Genomic DNA, 23,537 nt, shown 5'->3' on the forward strand with positions numbered 1-23,537 from the left:
CTTTTGTCTGTTCAAATTCTTTGCTACAGTCCAGCCATACCCTGACTGTATCTATCAACTTATCATCATTCAATTTGCCTCTTTTCTCAGTCAACAATGTCTGCCACATAGCAGAACACAATACACCTCCTTTTGCAATACCATAATTCTTTTCTAACTTGCTTAATCCTTTGACATAACCTTTTCCTCTCCGGTCCGCCACGTACTGTTCAGGTGAACAATAGCCCTTCGGGACACTATTTCGGTTACCCATTTTTTTTCAAAACAACACGTTCTGGAGCCTTCAACACGTTCTGGAGCCTTCACTTACTGTCTGTCTCTGATAGTTGGATTAGCACAGACACTGACAAACAAACACCTTGAGCTTGAGATTAACACACCACTGGGTTATCAGCAAGCCGTCTCCTTCCCTTCTACTATTTCTTGGGGTTACACACCAGGGTTACCCCTCAATGTAGGCACTTTAGGAGACTTCTATTGTTCTGTCAGTCTATGCCTCTCCTTTCCTTTCTCCCAGAGACCAGAGAAACCAACCATACACAAAAAAATAATAAAACACAATACATCAAGCTTATCAATACAATGGGGTTCTTACTCTCCATAAGACAGAAATCAAAGCAAAAGCCTTTGAGAGTCATTCAGTTTTGATCTGTCATAATAGAAGTCTATGGGCAAGCATAACGGATCCGTCTGGTTTACGTTATACAGGTAGCACTAACGTTTGTGTCATGTCTTTGTGTCCCACTGAACTATGAAATCGGTTTAAAACCGGTGAGGTTGGTGACAGACTTCCTTTTATTAGTGACCTATGAAACGCCAGTCTTAAAGGGAATCTGTCATCAGTTTCACCTTTTTAACCCTTCCCGTAGCTTTCTAGCAGCATTACAGTTGATAAAAACGTTACCTTTTATAAGCAATAGCGGACTTATAAAACTGGCAAAAATCATCTAAATAGGATATACAAACGAGGGCTCGCAAGTGCCCAGGGGCAGCGTCAACCTCGTAGGAGCCCAGGCAGCTCTGCCTTATCGTCACGGACAAAGTTAGCCGGCGCATGCTCATTAATTATTGTGATGCCGTACCAGGAATGGACATCGCAGTGCGCAATGTAAATGGCAGTTCGGATTTAAGTGAAAGGCTTGCTGGCTATTATTGGCTAATGCAGGTCATTTTTTTGGGAATACCTCAGGAATGGTAAGTCCTAGAGAGTTGAAACTGTAAAACCTTCCTGGACACCTGATGTATCTGTGTGCCAAATTTGGCGAAGATCGGTCCGGTCGCGCATAAAGAACGTATAGACAGACAAACTCATTTTTATATATATATGAGATATAGACCCCAATTAATATAATAATTGTCTCTAGTAGATCAGCTGATTGAAAAATAAAATATAATAGATGGAATAAAAATAGAAATAAATGAGCAGTTGGAAAATTTTGTTAAAATACAAAAATAAAATACAATATAGCTATGTTGCCGTGTCCAAGTTGTTCAATGCAGTGCTCCAATATATATTGGGTCTGCTATCAGATCATGATTAATTGATGGCAGATACATCATCTATTTAGAACTCCAAATGGCATTGTTATATACAGTACAGACCAAAAGTTTGGACACGCCTTCTCATTCAAAGAGTTTTCTTTATTTTCATGACTATGAAAATTGTAGATTCACACTGAAGGCATCAAAACTATGAATTAACACATGTGGAATTATATACATAACAAAAATGTGTGAAACAACTGAAAATGTCATATTCTAGGTTCTTCAAATTAGCCACCTTTTTTGCTTTGATTACTGCTTTGCACACTCTTGGCATTCTCTTGATGAGCTTCAAGAGGTAGTCGCCTGAAATGGTTTTCACTTCACAGGTGTGCCCTGTCAGGTTTAATAAGTGGGATTTCTTGCCTTATAAATGGGATTGGGACCACCAGTTGCGTTGTGGAGAAGTCAGGTGGATACACAGCTGATAGTCCTACTGAATAGACTGTTAGAATTTGTATTATGGCAAGAAAAAAGCAGCTAAGCAAAGAAAAACGAGTGGCCATCATTACTTTAAGGCTGGGTTCACACCTGAGCGTTTTACAGCGCGTTCAAACGCGCTGTAAAACGCTCAACACATGAAAACCAATGCTTCCCTATGGCCCTGGTTCACAATTGAGCGTTTTACAGTGCGTTTGAACGCGCTGAAAAACACCCTACGCTCAAAGTTCTTGAGCTTCTTTGGGGCGTTTTGTCGCGCGTTCCCGTACATAGACTTTCAGGAACACGCGACAATGGGCGTTCGCTTGTCTCTGTAAGCGCGATTGTAAACGCAGGTACAATCGCGCATACAGAGCGCTCCTTTCAGAACGCTCAGGTGTGAACCCAGCGTAAGGAATAAAAGTCAGTCCGAAAAATTGGGAAAACTTAGTGTCCCCAAGTGCAGTCACAAAAACCATCAAGCGCTGCAAAGAAACTGGCTCACATGCGGATCGCCCCAGGAAAGGAAGACCAAGAGTCATCTCTGCTGCGGAGGATAAGTTAATCCGAGTCACCAGCCTCAGAAATCGCAGGTTAACAGCAGCTCAGATTAGAGACCAGGTCAATGCCACACAGAGTTCTATCAGCAGACACATCTCTAGAACTGTTAAGAGGAGACTGTGTGAATCGGGCCTACATGGTAGAATATCTGCTAGGAAACCACTGCTAAGGACAGGCAACAAGCAGAAGAGATTTGTTTGGGCTGAAGAACACAAGGAATGGACATTAGACCAGTGGAAATCTGTGCTTTGGTCTGATGAGTCCAAATTTGAGATCTTTGGTTCCAACCACCGTGTCTTCCCACCGTGAAGCATGGAGGTGTGGGGGTGCTTTTTTGGTGACACTGTTGGGGATTTATTCAAAATTGAAGGCATACTGAACCAGCATGGCTACCACAGCATCTTGCAGCGGCATGCTATTCCATACGGTTTGCGTTTAGTTGGACCATCATTTATTTTTCAACAGGACAATGACCCCAAACACACCTCCATGCTGTGTAAGGGCTATTTAACCATGAAGGGGAGTGATGGGGTGCTGCGCCAGATGACCTGGCCTCCACAGTCACCGGACCTGAACCCAATCGAGATGGTTTGGGGTGAGGTGTACCGCAGAGTGAAGGCAAAAGGGCCAACAAGTGCTAAGCATCTCTGGGAACGCCTTCAAGACTGTTGGAAGACCATTTCAGGTGACTACCTCTTGAAGCTCATCGAGAGAATGCCAAGAGTGTGCAAAGCAGTAATCAAAGCAAAAGGTGGCTACTTTGAAGAACCTAGAATATGACATATTTTCAGTTGTTTCACACTTTTTTGTTATGTATATAATTCCACATGTGTTAATTCATAGTTTTGATGCCTTCAGTGTGAATCTACAATTTTCATAGTCATGAAAATAAAGAAAACTCTTTGAATGAGGTGTGTCCAAACTTTTGGTCTGTACTGTGTCTATATGCTGTATTTTGGCAACCATTTATAATTGTATATAAAGAACAACAATGTCTGTTAAGTATTAAGTAGAAGAAATACAGCGGCTCACCCCCTCTCTATATGGAAAAGGTGCTCACCCCCAGGTCCCATCCTCAGGACCGGATAGGGAAATTAGTAAAAAAAAAAGTGTGAGGGGGCACACTCAAAAGGGAAACACAAGCGGTAGTAGTGATAATACACTTTAATATACTAAAATATTAAGAACATAGCCCTAAAACATCTAAATAAAATACATATAGCACGTATACAGATAGACATAAGTGTAAACCTGTATGATCGAAACTCAGTCTCTGCGGCAAACACCAAATAATCGCAGTGAAACCGCGTAGCGGCAAAGGTCCCAATCAGGGAAATAATATCGCTTGGGATTCTATCACAAGTCCTGTGACACTCTGTCCAGAATCAATTTGACCAGCAATAATGTGATACTGAGATGTTATAATCCAATAGCCCACTTCACTGTCCAATGCAATGATATGATATAATATAAGGGCCCATTTCACTGTCCGACACACTTGTGTTGTAGCGCCCACGATGGTGGGCTAAATCTCACTTGCTTCCACAAACAATAGCAATGCTCAAAACCGAGCCCGGTCTTACCCGTCTTCACTGCTTTTTCCACAGCGTAGATCCAGGTGGCCGCACACCAGCAGCATCCCACGTGGTGTGCTCGGCCTGTACGTGGCGTCCCACGTGACCTGGTTGCCTAGGGGACCGGATGCACGCTCGTATGACTTGGATATTGAGCGACCGGTCTCCAATCGGTCAGAGCTACTTTAACTTCGCTCCTTTAGTTGCCGACTTTCTCTTTCTTTAGATAGATCAACGCTCACTCTAAAACCGCCAGGCGCGTTTCGGGGTCTTGCGCCCCTTCCTGGATCTACGCTGTGGAAGAAGCAGTGAAGACTGGTAAGACCGGGAGACTGAGTGTCGATCATACAGGTTTACACTTATGTCTATCTGTATACGTGCTATATGTATTTTATTTAGATGTTTTAGGGGCATGTTCTTAATATTTTAATATATTAAAGTGTATTATCACTACTACCGCTTGTGTTTCCCTTTTGAGTGTGCCCCCTCACACTTGTTTTTTTACTAATGTCTGTTAAGTGGTGGAGAGCAATTGAAGATCCTCTTTATATCAAGCAATGGTTAGTATTTCTTAAATCACGTAATCGAGTGATGGATAATCTCTTGCTAATAAGTGCTTTCTAAGGCACTATTGAGAAGTGACCAATCCCATGGGGGAGGCTTGTATCTCCTATCCGTAAGTAGGCTCACTGTGTGTTTGCAGCTTAACCTCTAGGGACCTATGACGTATCGGTACGGCATGGTTTCCCGAGTCCTTAAGTTCTTAAATTCCCGAGTCCTTAAGTCCTTAAATTCAGACCTGCGCTTTGCGACTTTTACCTGGTGCGGTGGTGCCATCGGGTCCCCATGGGGCTGTGGGGGGGACCCGATGGCATGGAAGGCAGCGCAATGCCTTCCTGAGGCATCTGCGCTGCCTTCCGGGGAAGAGCCTGTGAGATCCAGCCCCCTGGATCTCGCAGGGCGGAAGCTTTTTGAGTAATTCACACTGTATTACTCATACAGCCAATGCATTCCAATACAGAAGTATTGGAATGCATTGTAAAGGATTAGACCCCCAAAAGTTCAAGTCCCAAAGTGGGACAAAAAATAAAGGGGGAAAAAAAAGTATACATATTGGGTATCGCCGCATCTGTATCGACCGGCTCTATAAACCTATCACATGACCTAACCCCTCAGATGAACACCGTATAAAAACTGTGCTAAATAAACCATTTTTTGATCACCTTACATCACAAAAAGTACAACAGCAAGCGATCAAAAAGGCGTTTGCCCACCAAAATAGTACCAATCTAACCGTCACCTCATCCCACAAAAAATGAGCCCCTACCTAAGATAATCGCCCCAAAAAATAAAATAAAAACTATGGCTTGGAATATGGAGACACTAAAATCATACCCTACCCAAGGTAATCGCCCAAAAACTGAAAAAATCAGGGCTTTCAGACTATGGAAACACTAAAACATGTTTATTTTTTTGCTTCAAAAATGAAATCATTATGTAAAACTTAAATAAAGTGTACATATTGGGTATTGCCGCATCCGTGACAACCTGGTCTATAAAAATATCACATGATCTAACCTGTCAGATGAATGTTGTAAATTACCAAAAAATAAAAACTGTGCCAAAACAGCTATTTCTTGTCTTACCTCACAAAAAGTCTAATATAGAGCAACCAAAAATCATATGTACACTAAACTAGTATCAACAATACTGCCACCCTATCCCTTGGTTTCTAAAATGGGTCCACTTTTTGGGAGTTTCTACTCTAGGGGTGCATCAGGGGGGCTTCAAATGGGACATGGTGTAACAAAAAAATCAGTCCAGCAAAATCTGCCTTCCAAAAACCGTATGGTATTCCTTTCCTTCTGCGCCCTGTCGTGTGCCCGTACAGCTGTTTGCGACCACATATGGGGTGTTTCTGTAAACTACAGAATCAGGGCCATAAATATTGAGTTTTGTTTGGCTGTTAAAGAGGACCTTTCACCTGGAAAAAACATTTGTGAACTAAGTATCCTGACATATACAGCAGTACCCAGGGATCTCACTGAACTTACTATTATCCCTGGGCGCCCTCCGTTCTCCCGTTATGTCCTCCGGTATCTTCAGTAGGTTATAGTAGGCGGAGACTGCCCTTGTTTTGCTGGGCGTCTCCTCCTCCTAGGCTGTAGCGCTGGCCAATCGCAGCGCACAGCTCACAGCCTGGAAGAAAAAACCTCCCAGGCTGTGGACTCTGCGCTGCGAGTGGCAAGCGCTACAGCCTAGGAGGAGGAGATGCCCAGCAGAACAAGGGCAGTCTCCGCCTACTATAACCTACTGAGCGAAGATACCGGAGGACATAACGGGAGAACGGAGCGGCGCCCAGGGATAATAGTAAGTGCAGTGAGATCCCTGGGCGACCGCTGTATATGTCAAGATACTTGGTTCACAATGTTTTTCCAGGTGAAAGGTCCTCTTTAACCCTTGCTTTGTTACTAGGAAAAATGGATTAAAATGGAAAATTTGCCCAAAAAATGAAATTCTGAAATTTCATCTCCATATGCCAATAACTCTTGTGGAACACCTGAAGGGTTAACGACGTTTGCAAAATCGGTTTTGAATACCTTGAGGGGTGTAGTTTTTTAGATGGGGTCACTTTTTTATGGAGTTTCTACTCTAGGGGTGCATCAGGGGGGCTTCAAATGGGACATGGTGTAAAAAAAAAGCAGTCCAGCAAAATCTGCCTTCCAAAAACCGTATGGCATTCCTTTCCTTCTGCGCCCTGCCATGTGCCCATACAGCTGTTTACAGAACCACCCCATATGTGGTTGTAAACTACAGAATCAAGGCAATAAATATTGAGTTTGGTTTGGCTGTTAACCCTTGCTTTGTAAAAGTAAAAAAAATATTAAATGGAAAATCTGCCCAAAAAGTGAAATTTTGAAATTGTATCTCTATTTTCCATTCATTCTTGTGGAACACCTAACATAGTAACATAGTAACATAGTACATAAGGCCGAAAAAAGACATTTGTCCATCCAGTTCGGCCTGTCATCCTGCAAGTTGATCCAGAGGAAGGCAAAAACCCCCTGTGAGGTAGAAGCCAATTTTCCTCACTTTAAGGGAATAAAAATTCCTTCCCGACTCCAATCAGGCAATCAGAATAAATCCCCGGATCAACGATCTCTCTCTAGTAGCTATAGCCTGTAATATTATTACGCTCCAGAAATACATCCAGGCCCCTCTTGAATTCCTTTATTGTACTCACCATCACCACCTCCTCAGGCAGAGAGTTCCATAGTCTCACTGCTCTTACCGTAAAGAATCCTCTTCTATGTTTGTGTACAAACCTTCTTTCCTCCGGACGCAGAGGATGTCCCCTCGTCACAGTCACCGTCCTGGGAATGAATAGATGATGGGATAGATCTCTGTACTGACCCCTGATATATTTATACATATTAATTAGATCTCCTCTGTCGTCTTTTTTCTAAAGTGAATAACCCTAATTTTGATAATCTTTCAGGGTACTGTAGTGGCCCCATTCCAGTTATTACTTTAGATGCCCTCCTCTGGACCCTCTCCAGCTCTGCTATGTCTGCCTTGTTTACAGGAGCCCAGAACTGTACACAGTACTCCATGTGTGGTCTGACTAATGATTTGTAAAGTGGTAGGACTATGTTCTCATCACGGGCATCTATGCCCCTTTTGATGCAACCCATTATCTTATTGGCCTTGGCAGCAGCTGCCTGACACTGGTTTTTGCTTCTTAGTTTGCTGTTTATTAAAATTCCTAGATCTTTTTCCATGTCAGTGTTTACCGAGTGTTTTACTATTTAATAAGTACAGGTGACTTGCATTATTCCTTCCCATGTGCATAACTTTACATTTGTCAGTGTTAAACCTCATCTGCCACTTATCTGCCCAAGCCTCCAATCTATCCAGATTGCTCTGTAGTAGTATAATATCCTCTTTAGTGTTAATTACTTTACACAGTTTAGTGTCAACTGCGAAAATTCGATATTTTACTATGCAAGCCTTCTACAAGATCATTAATAAATATATTGAAGAGAATAGGGCCCAATACTGACCCCTGAGGTACTCCACTAGTGACAGTGACCCAATCTGAGTATGTACCATTAATAACCACCCTCTGTTTTCTATCATTGAGCCAGTTACTTACCCACTTAGACGTTTTCTCCCAGTCCGAGCATTCTCATTTTATATACTAACCTTGTATGTGGTACAGTGTCAAATGCTTTGGAGAAGTCCAGATACACGACATCCATTGATTCGCCGCTGTCAAGTCTAGAACTTACCTCCTCATAGAAACTGATTAAATTTGTTTGACATGATCGATCCCTCACAAAGCCATGCTGATATGGCGTTATTTGCTTATTTCCGTTAAGATGCTCTAACATAGCATCTCTCAGAAAACCTTCAAACAGTTTACCTACAACAGATGTTAAACTTACCGGCCTATAGTTTCCAGGCTCTGTTTTTGGACCCTTTTTGAATATTGGCACCACATTTGCCATGCGCCAATCCTGTGGGACATTCCCTGTCAACATAGAATCTGCAAATATCAGAAATAAGGGTCTGGCTATGACATTACTTAATTCCCTTAGGATACGGGTGTGTATGCCACCCGGTCCTGGCGATTTGTCTATTTTAATCTTTTTAAGTCGCTGTTGCACTTCTTCCTGGGTCAGACAGGACACTTATAATGGGGAATTTATTTAAACATTCGGCATGTCATCTGACAGTTTATTTTCCTCAGTGAATACATTGGAGAAAAAAAAATATTTAACAGCTTTGCTTTCTCCTCGTCGCTCTCTGCGACTCCCCCCTCATTACTCTTTAACGGGCCGACACCTTCAGATTTATACCTAAAGGGTTAATAAAGCTTGTAAAATCAGTTTTGAATACCTTGAGGTGTAGTTTATAGAATGGGGTCATTTTTAGGTGGTTTCTATTATGTAAGCCTCACAAAGTGACTTCAGACCTGAACTGGTCCCTAAAAATTTGGTTTTTGAAAATGTTTGCTTCTAAGCCTTGTATCATCCCCAAAAAATAAAATCTCATTCCCAAAATGATCCAAACATGAAGTAGACATATGGGGAATGTAAAGTAATTACTATTTTTGGAGGTATTACTATGTATTATAGAAGTGGAGACATTTTTTTCCCCTCACCCATGACGGCACCCCATGCGACCAGGGACCTCCCATCCGAGACAGGAAACCTGAGAAGATAAAAGGTTCACACCCCCACCAAGCACCAGTTCAGGTTTCCTGTCCTCCGGATAGGAAGTCCCTGGGAAGCTTCACGTCGGTTCTCACCTGCAGCCGGGGGGAGGCCCAGGTTCTTATCCGGTGGGTGGCCTCCCCCAGGTGGCGTTATGCTCTCCGGGGCTGCTGCCTATAGTCTGGGCTTCTTCCCCCACATCCCGGCGCTGACCTGAGAGAGCCGCTGTGGCCGTGTTCAGGCGGCTTCCCTCCTTACTCCCGGGTTGCCAGTCTTCCTGTCGGTGTCGGAGGGGGCGTCTGCGCATGCGCGCGCCCCGACGCGGGGGGGCGGGGCTTGACCCGGAAGTCGGGTTAAGAGCCGATGTGTGCCCTGGCGCGTCCTTTAAAATATAAATGGGGCAGAGGGGGGGAACCCAGCCGGCTGATGTGGCACACAGTGTGGTGCTGAAGAGGCTCTTGGTTTCCAGCAAAGATGTCAGAGCCTGCAGACGGACGCGCCGAACCCCTGGATCCCTCAAGGCCCGCGAGTCCGGTACCAGTCCTGAGGAGTGGGAGCTAAAAGAAAAGGATCTTTGGTGAGATGTATCTTTTTCTTACTAATGGGGTGTTATCTGCTTGATTTGTGTAGGTGGCAAAGACCCCCAAAAAAGCGGCCTCTAAGACGAAGCATAAGGAGTGTGCAGGATGTAAGGCCCCCCTAGCTTCCTCCTATTCTAAGCAGTTATGCACCCCATGTATCGATAAATTGGTGGTGGAGGAATCCCAGAGCCTTTCCAAGAATATGCGATGTTTAATAAGATCTGAGGTGAAAGCCTCCTTAAAATCCTTGAGTAAAAATCACCCGCGGTCTCCGGAAAAATCTCCGGATATTAGGGATTCGGATATAGACCATTCTGACGTGGAGGAAAGAGAAGCAGGCTAGTTACTCTCTAATGACGCTACTTCGTCAGCAGAGGAAGAAACAGGGGGTTCCTATTTCTCGCCGGAAGATACCCAAAACCTCCTTAAAGCAGTCAGAGCAACTATGCAGTTAGAAGAGGTGAAACAGGCTAAGTCGACAGCAGATATTGCCTTTCAGGGGTTAGGTCCCAGAAAGCAGAGGGTTTTCACCATTCACGAGAATGTTCAGGCATTAATTAAAAAGGAATGGAAGAATCCTGATAGGAAGTTTATTCCAAGCTCCGTTAAAAGGAAATATCCCTTTGATGAGAAAGTAGCAGCCTGTTGGGACAAGGCCCCTACTGTTGACGCTCCGGTGGCGAAGATTGGCAAGAAGTCTGCTCTACCGTTTGATGATCTGGGTAGCCTGTCTGATCCTCTGGATAAAAAAGCAGACTTTTATTTAAAGAAGGCCTGGGAATCATCCTCTACCTGCTTGAGACCGGCGGTTGCAGCGTCATGGGTCTCTAGGTCACTGCATATCTGGCTGGAACAGTTAGAACAGCATCTCAGTGAGAAGAAGCCAAGAGAAGAGGTTTTGGCCTCCCTTCCCACCTAAGGCCGTCGATTTTTTTTAGCCGATGCCTCCACGGATATAGTTAGGTTCTCAGCCAGATCATCCGCCATGTCCAATGCAGCTAGAAGAGCTATTTGGCTGAAGTCCTGGAAAGCTGATCAGGGTTCTAAGGCTAGGTTATGCTCTATCCCCTGTGAGGGTGACAGGCTCTTTGGATCTTCCCTCGACGATATACTTGAAAAGGCCTCAGACAAAAAGAAGGGTTTTCCAGCTCCTTTTTTCGTAGATACCAAGGTAAAAGGCAAAAGGGTAGGCAGTATGATAGAAGGGAAAAGGATAAATTTCCTAAGAAATCCGGAGGTTTCCTTTTTAAATCCCATAAGCAATGACGCCGAACCCCAGGTAGGGGGAAGATTATCTCTCTTTCTCCCAGCCTGGAAAAACATAACCAAGAACGGCTGGATCCTGGGAGGGATTGGAGAGGGGTTCCGGCTGGAGCTTCTGACCCATCCCCGGGATTCGTTCATACTGACAGATTACCCCACGGATCTAGTCAAGAGACAGGCCTTAGAGTCAGAGGTCCTGCTGCTTCTGCGAAAAGGGGTGGTTGTCCCGGTTCCGCAGGCAGAGAGGGGCAGGGGTTTTTACTCCCCTCTTTTATTAGTGAAAAAACCCAATGGCTCCTTCCGGGTAATCCTAAACCTGAAGAAATTAAACAGATTCCTCCAGCTACAAGAAATTTCGCATGGAGACCATAAGGTCGGCCATAGATCTCCTATCAAAGGATTGCTGGATGGCGACTCTGGACTTAGAGGACGCGTACTACCACGTGCCAATTCATGTGTCCTCCCAAAAATATTTGAGGACAGCAGTCTGGGTTCAGGGGGAATGTCTGCACCTGCAATACAGAGCCCTGCCTTTTGGGGTTTCTCAAGCCCCCTGAATCTTCACAAAAGTGATTGCGGAAGTAGCCTCCTTTCTAAGGTTGTCAGGGGTTCCGTTGCTGCCATATTTAGACGACTTCCTGTTTATTTCCCAGTCCAAGGAAGGCTTGATTCAAAACATCAAAGTTTCCTGCGCCCTGTTAAAGAGCTTGGGCTGGAAAATAAATTGGGAAAAGTCTTGCCTAACACCATCTCAGAATTGTGTATTTTTAGGCATCCTTTTAGACTCCCGAGTAGAAAAGTCCTTCCTCCCGTCCGCCAAGATATTCTCCATCAGGGAGCATGTTTGGGATCTTTTCAGATCCTACTTCTGCTCGTTCAGGAGGGCAATGGCGGTGCTGGGCCACCTGACAGCAACCTTTCCAGCGGTCCTATATGCGCAGGCCCACACAAGGAAGCTACAATCATGCATCCTGCGCCAATGGGACGGCCGCAAGCAGTCGTTGGACCGGATTTTCCACTTATCCGCAGAGGCGAGAGTGTCTCTTCTTTGGTGGACTGTGACAGAGAATCTCTCAGCAGGAGTACCATGGTCCTTTCAGGATCCGATTAGTATTAACAACGGACGCCAGCCCGTGGGGTTGGGGGGCCCACTCGGAGAACAAAGGTTGGCAAGGGAGGTGGGATTTGAATACCAGGAAAGCCACCTCAAACTTCAAAGAACTAAAAGCAGTAGAAATGGCCTTAAAAGCGATAGCTCCGGACATATCCTTCAGGAACATAATTCTATACTCGGACAACTTGACAACAGTGGCATACATCAACAATCAACCGGAACTAGGGTACCTTCTCTGGCAACACTCTGTCACCAGATCTTTCAGTTAGCGGAACAGAAACATCTATCCCTGTCGGCAGTCCACATAAAGGGGAAAGAGAACATAGTAGCTGATTTTCGTCGCACCCAGCTAAAACAGGGAGACTGGTGCCTAAACCCAGAGGTCTTCTCCCAGTTAACGCAGAAATTCGGCCTCCCCACGGTCGACCTATTTGCCTCCAGAAAGAACAGGAAAGTGGAAAGGTTCTTCTCCATAAATTGTCTGGACGATCCAACAGCTTTTGACGGATTAGCACAGAACTGGTCTCAGGAGGAGGGTTACGCCTTCCCTCCTTTTTCCCTAATTCCGCAGGTCCTGAAAAAAGTCCAGAGGGAGAAAGTGACAATTACCCTAGTGGCCCCAGTGTGGCCGAAAAGGTCCTGGTACTCCTGCCTCCTAGACCTAGCAATAGCCCCCCCTTGCATACTGCCCCCTCGGGAGGATCTATTATATCGAGGCCTGATCCTGCATCCCAATCCAGAAATTTTGCATCTGGCAGCATGGAGGCTGAGAGGGAGATTTGGTTAGGTCGGGGTCTGTCCCAATCTGTAGTATCCACCATTTTGGGAAGTAGGAAAGCCACCACAGCCAGAAAATATAATAAAATCTGGGAAGTCTTTTCCTCCTTTTTAGGGATCAATCCTGACCCCTTCTCTCCTTCAAATGTCTCTAGTGTCCTAGACTTTTTACAAGCTGGCTTGGATAAGGGTCTTAGTGCTTCCACCCTAAGAGTACATGTGGCAGCCTTGAGTTACTACTTCGATTCCCAGCTGGCCCTGCACCCTTGAGTTAAAAGGTTTCTGTCAGCAGCCTCCAGGATCCGCCCTTCGATAAGACCCTTGTCCCCTCCTTGGGACCTAAACACGGTCTTGACGGCCCTGTCACAGAAACCTTTTGAGCCCTTGTCAGACATACCCATAGACATGCTCTCCTTTAAGATGTCCTTTTTACTGGCCATTACTTCAGCTAGGAGGATCTCAGAGATGCAAGCTTTCTCGGCCTTTCCTCCTTATACCCAGGTCTTGGACGACAAAGTTATTATTAGGCCTCTCCCGTCCTTCCAGCCAAAGGTGGTTTCGGACTTCCATAGAAGTCAGGATGTTGTCCTTCCATCCTTTTGCCCTAATCCCTCTAATAGTTTAGAAAGGGAGTATCATTGCCTGGACGTCAAAAGATGTCTGCTTGCTTATTTGGAGTCTACCTCGGCTTGGAGGTTGGAAGAAAACCTCCTTATTCAGTTTTGGGGTAGGAATAAGGGGCGGAAAGTGTCCACGGCAGTTATTGCTAGATGGGTTAAAAGGGCCATTTCCGAAGCCTATTTAGCGCAGGGTCTCTCGCCTCCTTCAGGTTTTGGAGCCCACTCCACCCGAGCGGTAGCTACGTCCTGGGCCGAGAAGGCGGATGCCTCCCTGGCCCAAATTTGTAGAGCAGCAACTTGGAGCTCTCGACATACTTTTTTAAAGCATTACAGGCTCCAACTTCACACGGATTCCGCCTTTGGTAGGAAGGTGCTTCAGGCGGTTGTCCCCCCCTAGTTTCTCATTAATAGTCTATCTCACATGGGGTGCCGTCATGGGTGAGGGGGAAACAACATTGCTTACCGGTAATTGTTTTTCTCGATACCCATGACGGCACCCCCAAAATTTTCCCTTCCCTAAAAAACAAAACAAAAACTAATAGGCTTTAGTTACCCTTTATTAGGTTATATGTGGAGTAGCCCGCTATTTCCTTATAGGTTTCTGAGAGTTTCTCTCTTGAGTATTGAAGAGATATAATGTACCAGTATTGGATCTCTCTCTCTCTCTTCTCTTTACTCTCTTTCTTCTTTTCTTCTTTTTTATTAGTTCTTTTTCTTCTTGAGGGTTCTTCTTAGGGCTTCTTCTTTTTCTCTTTTATTCTCTCTCTTTCTGGAGGGTCTCCTTCTTTGTTCTCTATTTCTGTTTTTCTCTCGTTTTTTCTGGGGGGGGAGAGAGAGGGAGGGTGGGGGAGGGGATGGGGGGGGGGGCTCTTTCTTTCTGGAGAGAGGGGGGGGGAGGGAGAGAGAGGGGGGGCGGGTCTCCTCTCTTTTTTTCTTTCGCTCTTCTTTCTGTTTCCTCTTTCTTCTTTCTTTCTCTTCTTTCTTTTTTTCTCTCTCTTTCTTTTTGGGCTCTCTTTTTTTTTCTTTCTCTTCTTCTTTTCTTCTCTCTCTTTTTTTTTTTTATTCTCTCTTCTTTTCTTTCTCTTTTTTTTCTTCTCTCTCTTCTTTTTCTTCTCTCTCTTTTTTTCTTTCTTTCTCTCTTTTTTTCTTTCTTTTTTTTTCTCTCTCTCTCTTTTTCTCTCTCTCTCTTTTTCTTTCTCTCTCTCTTTCTTTTTCTTTCTCTCTCTCTTTCTTTTTCTTTCTCTCTCTCTTTCTTTTTCTTTCTCTCTCTCTTTCTTTTTCTTTCTCTCTCTCTTCTTTTTCTTTCTCTCTCTCTTTCTTTTTCTTTCTCTCTCTCTCTTTCTTTTTCTTTCTCTCTCTCTCTTTCTTTTTCTTTCTCTCTCTCTTTCTTTTTCTTTCTCTCTTTCGCTTATTCACCTCCGGAGTACTGTTTATTACCATCACTGGTGCTTGGTGGGGGTGTGAACCTTTTATCTTCTCAGGTTTCCTGTCTCGGATGGGAGGTCCCTGGTCGCATGGGGTGCCGTCATGGGTATCGAGAAAAACAATTACCGGTAAGCAATGTTGTTTTTTGCAATTTTTTTTACAAATTTTTGGTAAATTTTTATTTTTATTTTTTGTTTGTTTTTTAAACGAAAACAAAATCTCAGAATAGCCTGGATAAGTCAAAGCATTTTAAAGTTATCAGCACTTAATGTGACACTGGTCAGATTTGCAAAAATGGCCAAGTCCAGAAGGTGAAATAGGGCCGAGTCCTTAAGGGGTTAATACTTTGGCTTGTCACGTAACGCTATTCAATCACAGGAGGCTGGTTTGTTTTGTAGCGCTATTTAGTCACAGGAGGATGATTTGCTGATGATAAATGTTGCGGTGCTTGTCGCTACCAACATATCAGGATGGACCGTCCTTCTTTCCCAAATTAGAGGTTGTAGTCTGTAATCCTTACCGCTAGTTCACTGCTAATAATGTATTTACCAAACTCGTTTTGGAGTTACTTGCTCATTCAATGGCCATGTGACCGCCGGGGCCAGGAGAGTGCAGGAACTGTCGGGTCTTCTATAGACCCTACAGCTACATTTAAAAAAAAATAAAAAATCCCCAATTAAGTAATTTAAAAATGGGGAAAAAAATTAATAAAGTAGACCTATTTGATATTTCCGCTTCCGTAACAACTGGCTCTTTAAATATGACATGATCCACCTCGTCCGATAAACGCCATAATTTTCTTTTTTATAAAAACTGTGTCAAAGCAATTTTTGTCACCTTAAATCACAAAAAGTGCAACTCCAAGTGATCATAAAGGCGTATGTCCCACAAAATGGTACCAATAAAACGGTCGCCTCATCACGCAAAAAAATTTGCCCCTACATAAGAAAATCGCAAAAAAAAAAATGGCTCTCAGAACATGGATACATTAACCCCTTCCCGACCTTTGATGTACTCTTACATCATGGGAACCACTGAGTTCCCGCAATTTGACGTAATCGTCATAGTGATCGCGCAGGCACCGAAGGGGTATATTGACTCAAATTTACCACTGTCGTGAAGTACAATGTGTCACGAGAAAACAATCTCAGAATGTCTTGGATAAGCAAAAGCATTCCAAAGTGTTTTCCACATAACGTGACACCTGTCAGATTTGCAAAATTGGGCTCTGTCAGGAGGGGGGAAATGGCCCGTATGTGAAGTGGTTAATAAATTCTATATTTTATATAATTTCAATTCCATGCAGTACTGAATAGGTGAGTGCCCCCCAATAATTTCTATTGTCTTTTCTTTATCGACATTGGGTGTGTTGTGGGGAGTGCACCGAACCAAATTTCTCAGATCGGTTGAGCTGCTGTCTATCTAGTTTATCTCTTAAAAGTGATAACTAATTGGCTTGGTGAACAAAACATTCATATGTTTGGACCACCGACGGGAAACTCTCCAGATCTCAATCCCATAGAGAACCCGTTGTCAATCTTTAAAAAGCGGGTGGTCAAAAGAACATAGAAATTGTGATAAACTCCAAGCACTAATTAGGAAAAGAATGGGTTTCCAACAGTCAGAGAACTTTCCCAGAAGCTGTCAAGGAGGGTCCACACTAGATTATCACTGTAAATATTGAATCTTTGCATAACCTCAATATACTTGTCAATAAAAGTGAAAAACTTATTAAATGACTGACTATACCATGGAAACATCTGACAAAAAGATCACTGAAGCAGCAAATTGTGTGAAAACAAAGTTGTGGCCATGACTAGCTGGAATACCAGAACAGGAAGTACTAGTTTAACTTAACTTGAGGTAATATTTATGTAAAGTTTCATCCAGTTGTGCGTTTGATAAAATCATTAAATGTGTTTTTTGTTTTTGTTTTGTTTTTTAGAATGCAGTGGGCAGAAACTCTTAAGTATTCACCTTCAGATCCCTCACTGTATCGATAACAAGGAGATCAAATGCATCATGATAAAATTTGAACTTGAGCATGACATTCAAAATGCTGCTATTAAAACTTATGGAGAGGATCTTCAAATGGTATGGCCACATTAGAACATCTTAACTGACAACACTAAGTTTTTCCTGCTCTTCAACCCTGCCAACAGAAAACCAAAGAGAGCTGAAAAATGTAGTACAGGATGTACAAAGAGGGCACTCACGAATCACTTGTGAAGATCTTTGTTTTAAATCAGCAGGCCCTGATGACTTGGGCTAGTTTCACACCAGCGTTAATTTAATCATAACATCCTCTGCCAGAACATGTGGTCTGAGTTCATTGTATCCTGGCGTAGCCAGAAACGGACAGACCCGGCTCAGATCCGGCATTGGTGCCAGTATTCAGCTGGACCATTATAGTCAGTGGGCCCCGGCAGAAAAGACAGTATCTAGCTATGTCGGATGCGATGCTCCATGTGTGAAACTAGCCTTAACTGGATAAAGTGCTGTAGTGTAGTGTAGTGTCTATGCCACATGAAGACTCACTTTGTTGTCATATTGGATACAATTTTATAAATATTTTCCATTGTTTTGTGTAAAAAAAAAAACTGCTGCGTGATTGGCTGTGCACCGTATTGGTGTTCCGATCCATTGCATTTCACACGCTGCTCCGGTCTCTCTGGCCGGTGCACCTGATTGGCTGTGTGCAGAGACTTTGGATCGCCGCTTCGTGGCCTGCTGGGCCGCAGCTTTCGTCGCTTGGTTGGGGCGGGCATTCTGGCGCGAATTCTTCCTGCCCTACTTCCCCCTCCCCCAGAAACCTGCTGAGCTTCACCCCCGCTCCTTTAAGACAGCCTTAACCCATTTCTGGCCAGCCACCTCTTTAGGCTGGCACGGATTATCTGGGGTTCTACCTCTAGTGCAGTGTGCCGTAAGGTGGAGGAACTTGACCCCTTTCCTACCGCTTGTTCACTTGAGGCCAGCATCCTAGTTTCATAAAAATAAAATAAAAATGTGCGTCCATACGGGTCATCCTCCTCAGCCCTCATCACGGCAGGACCACCCTGTCTGTGTGGTACCAGACTGGGCCAGTGTCCTATCTCTGATAAGGAGGACCTTTCATAGTTCCCAATCCGCCCTCCGGGGCAGTTTGGTTGATAATTCTCCACCTTTGCAAATCCCGTGGAGGACAGCTGAAGTATTCCCAATCCACCCTCTGGGTCAGGGCTGGCCAACCTGCGGCTCTCCAGCTGTTGCAAAACTACAACTCCCAGCATGCTCAGACAGCCTACAGGTATCAGTCTACAGCATGGCATGGTGGAAATTGTAGTTTTACAACAGCTGGATAGCCGCAGGTTGGCCAGTCCTGCTCTGGGTCATTTGGTTGATAATTCTCCACCTGCGCAATCCAGTGGGGGACCGCTGGAACCTCCCAATCCACCCTCCGGGATCGTTTGGTTGATATTGTACTGCCTGCGCAATCCGGTGGAGAGACCTCTAGAAGTTCCCATTCAACCTCCTGGATAGTTTGGTTGATAAGTCCCCACCTGTGCAGTCCACAACTGCCAGGGGCGAGATTCTGAATAGTGGACCTACGCGCAAGCCGACCACAGCAGGAGAATCTTTTCTCCTTGAATATCTCCGCACCCCCACCCTTCCTCCCTGGGTCTGTGAGGGGAAGGGGGGGGGGGGGGTGGAGCGGTGGAGGCAGAATCACTGATTCAGACCCTGACATGAGTCTGAAGCAATCTCGCTAGATTGTGTCTATGGTGGCAAGCAGTACTTGTCGTATGCATTACCCCCTTCCTTAGGCAGAGTAACTGCACTACTTTGGGATATAGTACTTGCCTTATACATTGTCCCCTGCCATAGGTGGACTAAGTACAAGAACACTGGTTTCAGTGCCGGACGTATACATTCCCCCTTCTGCAGGTGGCGGAATTGCATCTCCATTGGGTTCGGTACCTGCCGTATGCATTAGCCCCTTCCTTAGGTGGCGCGATGACATTCTCACTGGTTACAATGTGTGCTGTATGCATTACCCCTTTACTTAGGTGCAATAATTGCACTCCTGAGGGGTACAGGACTCGCCATATGCACTAGTTCTCGCCATGGGCATTCGCCCCTTTTCATAGGTGGAGTATTTTCCCTGCCACTGGCTTAAGTACTTGCCGTATGTGATTCCACCTTCCACCATAGGTAGGGTAATTGCACTACCATTGAATACGGTCCCGACTGTCGCGCTATCCTTCCATAGGCGGAGTGTTGCACATCACCGTGCTTCCTGTTGCATTACCCCCTTCCACAAGTGATCCATTAGCGGGGGAATAACTAAACATCTTCAGATGCTGCAATTCGACTGCGCCACGGCTCTAGGTGCCTTCGCTTATTTCACAAGGGGGCGTGGCAACAGTCGGTACTTGCGGCTGCCCTGTACTCTTACTTTAGTTCTCTATGGGTGCTGCCAGTGGATACGATGGCTATTCCTCATTGTATCCTTTTCTTTTGGTTCTGGTTTTGCGCATGATTATAACATCCTGTGTCTTCTCAGGGTGTTTGCTAGGATCACTTGTGTCCTAGAGACCCCCATCTCCATGGGCCTCCATTGTTCCAGTCGGTCATGATATTGTCCGCATCAATGCGTAGTGCATACACCATTGCACATATATGGTGAGAACGTTCCAGCGAGTCGAGTGTTTCACAGACTCTGTATTCTCTATCCACAACTCCTCCATCTTTGAGAAAGTGGTTATGCTGGCACTCTAGTTTAGCTACTACAACATGTTCTCCTACACAGGTGCAGTTTTCTGCTATTGCTCGAGTGGGTGATCGCTGCAGTGGGCTGGCGCTAGCTCAGCAGTTGCTCCTGTTCCGCACCCTTCCAGATAGTTTTTAAGTTTAGCTCTACTTAACTGGAGCAGTATGGTACGTGGCTTCCACGGATCGTCTCGGGTTTCCCTTTTTAGTTTTGCGCTGATGGGGCAAGCGCTGGCTACTTCTGTGGGAGTAGTATTGCTTTACCACTACATACTTGGGTTCTTACTGCACAGCTAATTCGTCAGGTGGTGGACTCTTCTAGCACTGAATTCAGTGGCCTCTGCGGGTGGCCCCCTCCTCTGCTGGTATGGGGCTAGAAATACAGTGCAACTCCCCTTACCTGGCTTCCTGCGGCGTGGGCGCCCTGATATCTCCTTGGCGGGAGTTCTTCCTCCTTTACGTGTATCCCCCTCCTACCCAGGGTTCTATGAAAGATCAAGATGGAGGGCATTCCGACAAATCCTAGTCGCTCCAGATTGGCCCCGTCGCGCATGGTACGCCGACCTTGTTCTCCTTCTAGGAGACGTCCCTTAATCACTGCCACTCAGACGACCTTCTTTCACAGGGTCCGGTCTTACATCAGCATTTAGGGTTTTTTGGTTTGTCGGCGTAGCTATTGACACCCCCGTTCTGACGTGGAGAAGGTTTTCGGTAGACGTCATCCACACTATGATTCAGGCCAGGAAACTTGCATCGCCCAGGATCTATTATAGGACCTGGAGGTCCTTCCTGGGCTTCTGTGAAAGCCGGGACATCCCCTCACTCAGTTTTTTTTTCTCTCCCCATGGTCCTATCCTTTCTACAATCAGTGTTTGACCTTTGTTTAGCCCTTAGTTCCTTGATGGGTCAGGTGTTGGCGCTTCTATCCTGGGGGACACAGCTTTTCCAGTGTCCTCTGGCTCCCCTGGTGCCATGAAAACCTTCCTTCAGGGAGTGGCACATATGGTTCCTCCGTACCGTCCTCTACCGTCTTGGGATCTGAATATAGTTTTCTCAGCGCTCCAGTCTTCTCCCTTTGAGCCATTGCGGGAGATCTCACGCAGACTCCTGTCCTAGAAGGTAGTTTTTCTTGTGACACCTCCATCAGATGGGTGTCCGAGTTGGGGGTGCTCTCTTGCAGAGAACCCTTCCTGGCTCTTCACAAGGATAAGGTGGTTCCCCGGCCCATTCCTTCTTTCTCCCGAAGGTGGTCTCTGACTTTCATATTGATGAAGAAATTGTCCTTCCTTCACTTTCCCTCTCCTTCACACCATAGGGAAGGGAGTTACATCATTGGATGTTGTCAGGGCTCTGATTATTATTGGCAACCTCCAGTCCCTTCCGGCATACGGAACCCCTTTTTGTAATCCAGGGGGTCCTCTCAAAGGAATGGCGGCCTCCAAGGTGGCAATTGCACGTTGGATTCGGTCTGCAAGTGCTGAAGCATACAGCGCCCGGGGCAGGGTTCCGCCCTTACGTGTCATGGCTTACTTCACCAGAGCGGTAGGAATCGCGCTTCGGCTGCACAGTTGTGTAAGGTGACTACTTGGTCCTCCTTACACACATTCACAAAATTTTACCAGGTGCATACTTATGCATCAGCGGACGCTGCCTTAGGCTGCATGGTCTTGCAGGCGGCAGTTTATTAGATGCCTGCAGGGACGCATGCTTCCATGGGTCTGTGGTTTTTCCCTCCCTGTGGACTGCTTTTGGACATCCCACGGTTCCTGTGTCCCCCAATGAATATGGGCAAGAAAAGGATAACTTACCAGTAAAATCTTTCTCGCTCTTCATTGGGGGACACATCACCCACCCAGTATTGTTGTTCGGCCACAGTTGTGGCAGTTGCTGGTTAGAGCCCTGTTGGGTCTTTTGGCATGGTTGGTGTTCCATGTTTTTTTCTCTGGTTAGCTTGCTTCTCCTATTGCTTGTGCACAAACTAAAGCTCTCTCTCCAGGCTGGAGGGGGTATAGCTGCCAGGGGAGGAGCTAACAGCTTTATCTAGTGTCAATGCCTCCTAGAGGACATAGCTATACCTATAAAATCTCCTTTTGCAGAACTCCCATAGAAATGAATAGCGATCATGTAGTGTAACCCTTTTTTTTTTTTATTATTATATTGATGGCCAATCCTTAGGATAGGTCATCAATGTCTTGGTGGGGGTCTGACTTCCAGCTCCGCTAATCAACTGTTTGAAACCTAGGTTGATGACCTGTCCTTAGGAGATATATAATATTATAATATATATATATATATATATATATATATATATATATATACATACATACATACATACATACATTGCCTGTCCAAAAGAAACTGTCGCCACCTGGATTTAACTAAGCAAATGGTTATGACCCTCCTATTGGATAATTACTGCATGGGCGATTTATCTTTCCTTTGGCAATAGGTTTATTTAACCCCAACTGATGCAATGAGTTGCTTCTCATTTCTTAAACAACCATGTCAAAAGACTCCTCTCGTGGTCGTGGAAAAGATGTTAGAAGGTTTAAATTATTGGCATGCATCAAGCAGAGAAAACATCTAAGGAGATTGCAGAAACTACTAAAATTGGGTTAAGAACTGTCCAATGCATTATTAAAAACTGGAAGGATAGTGGGGACCCATCGTATTCGAGGAAGAAATGTAGTGGGAAAAAAATCCTGAATGAGCGTGATCGGCTGTCACTTAAACGTTTAATGAAATCAAATTGAAGAAAAAACTGTAGAACTCAGGGCTATGTTTAATAGTGAAAGTAAGAGCATTTCCACACACACAATGCAAAGGGAAGTCAAGGGATTGGGACTGGTCAGCTGTGTAGCCGTAAGAAAACCACTAATCAGTGAGGCAAACCAGAAAAAAGGCTTCAATTTGCTAGGGAGCATAAAGATTGGACTCTGGAGCAATGGAAGAAGGTCATATGGTCTGAGTCCAGATGTACCCTGTTCCAGAGTGATGGGCGCATCAGGGTAAGAAGAGAGGCAGATGAAGCGATGCACCCATCATGCCTAGTGCCTACTGTACAAGCCTGTGGGGGCAGTGCTATGATCTGGGGTTGCTGCAGTTGCTCAGGTCTAGTTTCAGCAACAGTATGTGCTCCAAGAATGAGGTCAGCTGACTACCTGAACATACTGAATGACCAGGTTATTCCATCAATGGATTTTTTTTCTTCCCTGATGGCATGGGCATATTCCAAGATGACTATGCCAGGATTCATCGGGCTCAAATTGTGAAAGAGTGGTACAGGGAGCATGAGACATTCTTTTCACACATGAATTGACCACCACAGAGTCCAGACCTTAACCCCATTGGGAATCATTGGGATGTGCTGGAGAAGGCAGCAGTCAGACTCATGTGCAGTTGCAGTGCAGTGCAGGCTCAATGCAAAATCCTGGTGAAAAATAAATGGAACACTGGATGGAAATAAATCTTGCCACAGCGAATGCGTGCCGTAATCAAAGCTAAAGGTGGTCTAACGAAATATTAGGGAGTGTGTGCCCCTCCCCCCCCAATCTCCCTCATCCCTCCAAGCCAGCAGTACCTGTGTAAGAATTCATACGTGCCTGCTTCCCACTCCTCTATTCTGGCTCATTGGTTGTATTCACTGGACTCCCTGTCCTCTTCTGTAAACTTCCGCATGGATGAGGTCACAT

At 45.1% G+C, this 23,537-nt stretch overlaps 1 protein-coding gene across 1 annotated transcript in view; it reads left to right on the forward strand.

The window, feature by feature from the left end:
• Positions 1-23,537, forward strand: part of LOC122939440 (synaptonemal complex protein 2-like) — a 46,852-nt gene that overhangs the window by 20,728 nt on the left and 2,587 nt on the right. The window contains exon 7 of the mRNA XM_044295509.1: positions 17,042-17,190. Within this exon, the coding sequence (XP_044151444.1) occupies positions 17,042-17,190 (149 nt within the window). The remainder of the gene's footprint in view (positions 1-17,041; positions 17,191-23,537) is intronic.

The sequence above is a fragment of the Bufo gargarizans genome, chromosome 5, assembly GCF_014858855.1.
Source record: "Bufo gargarizans isolate SCDJY-AF-19 chromosome 5, ASM1485885v1, whole genome shotgun sequence".
NCBI classification, from domain to species: domain Eukaryota; kingdom Metazoa; phylum Chordata; class Amphibia; order Anura; family Bufonidae; genus Bufo; species Bufo gargarizans.